The 6,898-nt window shown below is 36.7% G+C and overlaps 1 protein-coding gene across 1 annotated transcript; it reads right to left on the reverse strand.

The window, feature by feature from the left end:
* Positions 1-3,514: 3,514 nt before the first annotated feature.
* On the reverse strand, positions 3,515-6,418 carry LOC110870487 (flavonoid 3'-monooxygenase). Its single transcript, XM_022119664.1, has 2 exons — positions 6,359-6,418; positions 3,515-4,159 (listed from the first exon to the last, which is right to left on the reverse strand). Exons 1-2 carry the CDS (start codon positions 6,416-6,418, stop codon positions 3,515-3,517), a joined length of 705 nt encoding a protein of 234 aa, XP_021975356.1.
* Positions 6,419-6,898: the final 480 nt, after the last annotated feature.

Consider the following 6,898-nt stretch of genomic DNA (forward strand, 5'->3'; position numbering starts at 1 on the left):
CCACCACCATCATCACCAATCACATTCACCATAGCCTTACGACCGTCCATAAACCACCATTATCGCCCTCCCTCTCTCGTAAACTTTTTGCTGCCGCACCTAAACCCCTAAGTCCCTGTATTTTTGTTTCGTGTGTCTTGTTCATGAAGTTAATCTTTAAAACAATACACATGACACCTTCAAATCTATTAAATATAACCTTCGTGCCAATTTCCACTTTATCATCCAATTCGATAAAAGTCCGAATAGTCCATTTACTTGACAGCTAGTTTTGGTATGTTGGGGGATTAATGATCAGGTACCATAACAGAGGTGACGGTGTGCGATAGTGGTGGTTGTGTGAGACGGTGACGACAAGGAAACAATGGTTGGTGACACAGACGGTCCTTGGAATTATAAGAGAATGACATAAATGATCCTTTGAAAATGGAAGGGTATTTTAGTCGTTATACTGAGAATTAACAGAAACATTAACTAAGTCTGGTGTTAGTACCCAAAGGTGTTACAAAATTGAAACCATGAAACCTGAACCTGTTAAAAAAAGTTAGTGCCCAAAGGCGAAACTAGCAAACCATAGGGTCCATCTATGTAATTAACTTTTAGTTAAATATAGTATTATCACTATACAAATATATATCAAATAACTACAATGTATATGGAATAAAATACCTATATGTATAAAATAAGGATATATATATATATATATATATATATATATATATATATATATATATATATATATATATATATATATATATATATATATATATATATATTTAAAATTATAAAGGAAATTATGCTAGGTATACAATCGGGTAAACGGGTACACTTTATCGGGTAATCGGGTCGGGTAAACGGGTATTTCACCAAATCCCAAACCCGTGAAAAAATAAAAACTAGTCCCAAACCTGATAACCGACCCTAAACCCCTCCCAAATGAGTCAGGTTTCGGGTTTACCCATCGAGTTAGGGTTTGATTGCCATCCCTCGGAATTAGTAATGGCAATGGGTCGGGTATTGGTAATAGGGATGAGCATGGTACTCGTTCGGTACCGAACCGGTACCGGTACCAAAAGTACCAGTACCGAATATACCCGGTACGGTACGGATCAGTACATGTATTTTAGTGTAAAAACTGGTAAATACTGGTACCGAAATGTCAAAAGTCGGTACCGAAAATGTACCCGGTTCGGTAAATTCGGTACCGGTACCCGGTACCATTTGCTCATCCCTAATTGGTAATCTCATATCCATACCCGGTTGTAAAACGTGTCTTTTAACCGACCCGTTACACGTTGGGTAATTACGCGACAGGTATCGGGCATACTCGTGAATATCGGGTATACCCGTTAAATTTTTAAAAAATATCGATTGGGAGTTCCAAATACATTTCCTTTTTACTATTATAACTATTATGTAACTTTTATTTGTATAACAGCGATTATAAATAAAAATAATCATTACATACATATTACCTTTATCATAAATAAGTAACAACATTACAAGGTCTGTATCATTAAAATACATCTTTTTATCTATGTAATGTGTACTAAAGCAATTACACAAACCCATGGAAGTCAAAACCTACGAGGTAGTAATAATGGGGGTAAAGTTCTTGTACAAATAATCTTAACATACTAAACATACAAATTGAAGGAAAACTCAAAAAGACAAGGTGGCATTTTTGTAATTATCAATAACTATCAAAGTTACTCTACAAATACCTCTAAAAAAGCCTAACCACTCCCCCTACCCCCAAAAAAAACCTAACCCCCCCCCCAAAAAAAAAAAAAAAAAAACCCTAAAAAAAAACCTAACCCCCCCCCCACCCCACCCCACCCCCACCCAAGCTAAAATGCTAAAAACTAAACCCCCCAAAAAACCTAAAAAAAACTAAACCCCCCCCCCACCCACCACCCCCAAAAACCTAAAAAAACCTAACCCCACCCCCAAAAACCTAAAAAAACCTAACCCCCCCACCCCCAAAAACCTAAAAAAAACCTAACCCCCCCCCCACCCAAGCTAAAATGCTAAAAACTAAACCCCCAAAAAACCTAAAAAAATAAAAAAAAACACAAATTATTTTATTTTATTTTTTTAACATTTTTTATTAAAAAATCGCTACTTTTAGTAGCAGCAAAAAAAAAAAAATTTTTTTTTGTTTTTTTTTTGCTAACGAAATGTAGCGATTTTTTAATAAAAAATGTTAAAAAAAATTGTGTTTTTTTAGGTTTTTTGTTTGTAACTTTGATAGTTGGTGGTAATTACAAAAATGCCACCTTGTCTTTTTGGGTTTTCCTTCAATTTGTATGTTTAGTATGTTAAGATTATTTGTATTTGATCTTTTGCCGTAATAATGGTAGAAGCAACCATTAAAATACAAATGATGAAAGAAGTAACAGATAAAAGAGCAAGTAACAACGAAATAGGAAAAACTAAAAAAAGTCTTTATGCAAGGACATCTGTAAGGTAAACCTAAGGAAAAACTATGTCAATGATAACAAAAGGCAAAGTAAAGTATAGAAAACATTAAGTATAGCACAAAAACTAGGGTCCAAGATAAATCTATAACAAAATACATACATTCATGCGTTGCGGTCTGAAATGGAAAAAATTCCAACGGGTTTAGCTCTTACTAAAAGAAACGTTGCGGTAGAAGATGTAACATGTGTGCTATGTAATTTAGGTGAAGAATCAGCGGGCCATATATTCACGTCTTGTTATGCAGCCGCAATTATCTGGAAAAACGTTAGTTCGTGGTGTAAAGTGCCTAACATTTATGCCTTCTCGGTTAAGGACCTCCTAGATGTTCACTCGGGAATGCGGATTTCGGACACGAAAAAGGAAGTTCCGCATGGGCTGATCATTATTGGATGTTGGAGTCTATGAAGGGCTAGGAATAATTTCAAGTTTTCTAATAAGCCGATCAAGCTTGATTGGATTATGAGTGAGGTTAAGTCTTTGGGGTTCCTTTGGTATTCAACTAGATCAAAAAATAAGGATATTACGTGGGAAAATTGGTATAAATTTATAATAATGTAATGTGTTTTGTTGTTGTGGCCGGCCTGTTTCGGGTCGGTGGTTTCTAATGAAGTTTTCCTTTAAAAAAACAAAATAAGTACACTCTCCTAAACAAAAATTAAAGTATAAGAAACTATTGAATATTGTTAAACACTGAATAATAGAAAAGCAAAGGTAAGCCCAAGGCAAACTAAATTGTGGGAAAACTGAATTTAAGAACATTTTCTTTATAATAACTAACTCATGCAACTTTTAAACCTAATTCTAAACCTACACCTTTTGTCTTTAAACCCTTACCATTGAGAAAGGACACCTTTTTTCGAATAAATTAGTACCCTCTTGTTAGGACTATTGTTAAAATATTCAATAGTAGAAACAACAACACAACCACAAGAAAACTTCGATATGTGAAATAAAACCCACCAAACAAGAGTGTTTATAATCATCAAAAACATATCTTAAATTTATTGATACACAAATGATAAATTCGTCCTTAACATCTTTCATATACGTCAGGAGCTAGCCTCGGCTTTGGGTGTACCATCAAGGGCTCAACCTTTTGAAGGGTTAGCCCATAGGCTTCATCCATGTTTAGCTTTTCTGGCACTAACCCATTAGCCAATTCCCAGTCAAAGGTTTGGACCAATGTTGCAATAAGAAGCTGGACCATTCTCAACCCTAGGTTGATACCCACACAAATCCTTCGTCCAGCGCCAAATGGTATGACTCCAAAGTCGTTTCCTCGGACATCAACATCGGGCTTTTCTCCTCCAGGCATGAACCGTGTGGGTTGGAATTCAAGTGGGTCCATCCACATATTTGGGTCACGAGCAATGGCCCACACGTTAACAAGGAGCGTGGATCCCTTAGGAATGTAATACCCATCAATTTCACAACTCTCGGATGCAATTCTTGGCAAGGAGAGTGGTGTTGAAGGGTGGAGCCTAAAGGTCTCCTTTACAATTGCTTGGAGGAATGTTAGTTGGCCTAAGTCAGATTCGTTTACAAGTCGGTCTCGACCTACTACATTATCCATTTCTTCTTGGGCTTGTTTTAGTAGTTGTGGATGACGAATGAGTTCGGCTATTGCCCATTCCACTGTACTTGACGATGTATCTGTACCTGCAACGAACAAGTTCTAATAAATTTTTAGTTAGATATGCAGCAAGATTTTGTTGATAACCCATAATTAAAAATATTAATTTTAATATACATCTGTGTTGGAAAAATGGACCGGTCCGATTAATTAGCGCGACCGACCTAGTTATGACTCGTAAGAGTTACACCGCGGGCAACGAACTAAAATCCACTTAACTGGTTTAACTGGTAATTACAAACGATATGCGAAACGGATCATAATTATATGAGCAGGTTTATATTATTAATAATATAATTGTTTATCTTAATTAATAAACTTGTTGCGGGTATTAACTGAGAGACGGGTACATGGATTGGGTCAGACGGGTATACTCATCTCGCCACTTGTCGCACATTCACCCACCCTACGCCACTTATCGCACATGCACCCTTGCATTGCCACTTGTCACACATGCATGAAGTCCTAGCCACTTGTCGTGCATGCACTCTTGCATCGCCACTTGTCGCACATGCATGAAGTCCTAGCTAGTTGTCCAACTTCAATGTGCATGTCCGCCATTTGTCGCACATGCATGGATCTCCATATCCTATTTAAATGGAAGTGTGGTCTTGCATTTGGAGTTGAAGAACTTGCACAAAACTCTCTAAAAAAACCCCACAACCACCAACGCCGCCACCCCCAACTGCCGCCGCCGCCGTTGTCGGCCACTACCGCTGCCGCCGCCAGTACCGACGGCCACCACCGCTGCTACTCGGCCTACACTTGCGTTTCGTTTGTTCGTGTAACTAGCACGTATTCGTTGAACCTCGGTGTCTCAACTAGTTAGTTATTAACCAAGGTATATCTTTCTTATCGGTAGTTAGATATCCTTATCACTATGCTCGTTTTTGCATGTAACCGGATCCTGACAGGTTTCGTTTTTGTTGATCACTTGTTTATTTTTTCGCTGCGTTTTATTGATTAACTCGCTTAATTGATTGACTATTATTTATTGAACCGGATTTTAATAAATAAATTTTTAACTGATCACCCTTGAAACCATCAGTGGTATCAGAGCCTTGGTTACAACATACGAGTCGGTACAGGTCTTTTAACCAGAATTAGAACACAAACTTTAATTATTTTAAAGTTTCTAATCTAAATAATTTTAAGGGAAACTTTACTTTTGGTCAATATTTTATTTGTTTTGCTTGACCAAAAGATTGCCCGGTTTATTTGGTGATTGTTGTGGAATATGTAAATATGGCCCAACCGTTTTTTGTGGTTGTATATTTTATTCGGTTTTGATATCATGTTATTTTTGGCCACCTAGATGGTTCAAAGTTCTAATAGATAGGGTTCCTTCCTTTATTGTTTTCTTTAAATATTGTAATAAACCAAGACCCGGAGACAAAACCGAGGACGCTAAACAGGAGTCATGAGGTCGATGGGAGTTGCTCGAGATGACCAGATGCACTCAAGTCCATCCTTGTGGTTGTTTGTCTGTTGTGACATCGTGACCCGTTTGATCTTGCTATTAGGCTCTAGCAAGATCGAACGATTTTTTGGCCACATAGATTTACATATTTATCTTGCTATTGGGGTTGCTTTTATCTTATAATTTGTTATAACACAACCAACCTAAATACTAACATGATTTTAAAAGGAGTTTTAAAATATTGAAACAATCACATTAAAACAAGTTCTAAATTGTTTTTACAACTTGTTAAAATTTTGTTATAAAACAAAGTTTGTTTTTCTAAAACAAACAATAACCAATTCAGTTTTGCAAAATTAAACTAAATTTAATTTTCCAAAACTATTAACTTAATAGATTTCTATTAACTTAAAATTGGTTAAATAAGTCACGAAAAACTTATAGGTTATTTAAAACTAAGTGTCCTAAGAGATGAAAGGGTTCATCAAGTTGTCACGACTAATATATATACTAAAATTTGCTCTTACGACCCTATTTGGTAAATATTAAAAGTAACCCATAATTAAAATCAATAGTCTATGCCATCCTATCACAAGCTACACTTGGAACATAATGCAAACCATCAGTGTTTGGAGCCACAACACCGCACTTGATGTCTAGCTTATCCTTCCAAGGTGCAAGGGTATCGTTGACACATCCGGCCTTTCCACAAGTACCTTTTTTTAGGACGACTATTACTTTTTCTTTTCTCATCACATGCTCCAGCTGTCTCGAAAGTAAAAAGTCGGCATAGATGAGGCTAAGCGTATCAATGCATAGACAAGAGTTGTCTTAGCAGCCTCATACCCGAGAGTTGTGCAATTATCACAATTGACACTCATTGTCAGTCTGCCTAGTCATTTACTAAAGTGTATGCCACAACTGCCCTTTACTACTGACATATTCGGATTCTCATTCCTTCTTCTAATTACTGTTCATGGGTCATTAATTAAATAAGGAAATGTACATTGAAAATACTAATTAAGATCCTTTGCTTATATAACAGATGTCTAATGAAAATAACTCATTCGTTCTCAAGTCTATACTTGAAAAGGGAAAATTGAATAACACCAAATTTCTCGAATGGCACCGCAATCTGAGAATAGTTCTCAAGATGGCGAAAAACCTATATATCTTAGATGGCCTAGTCCCTACCGAGCCTGAAAGTAACACTACTATTGCTCGCAAGGCACTAGAAAAGCATAACGAGGATGCCGTTGGGGTAGCCTGCCTTATGCAAGCCACCATGTCTCCTAAACTTCAGAATAACATGGAAGATAAAGATGCTTATGACATGATCCAGCAACTGAAAGGCATGTTCC

Source organism: Helianthus annuus, chromosome 8, assembly GCF_002127325.2.
Source record: "Helianthus annuus cultivar XRQ/B chromosome 8, HanXRQr2.0-SUNRISE, whole genome shotgun sequence".
Taxonomy (NCBI): Eukaryota; Viridiplantae; Streptophyta; class Magnoliopsida; order Asterales; family Asteraceae; genus Helianthus; species Helianthus annuus.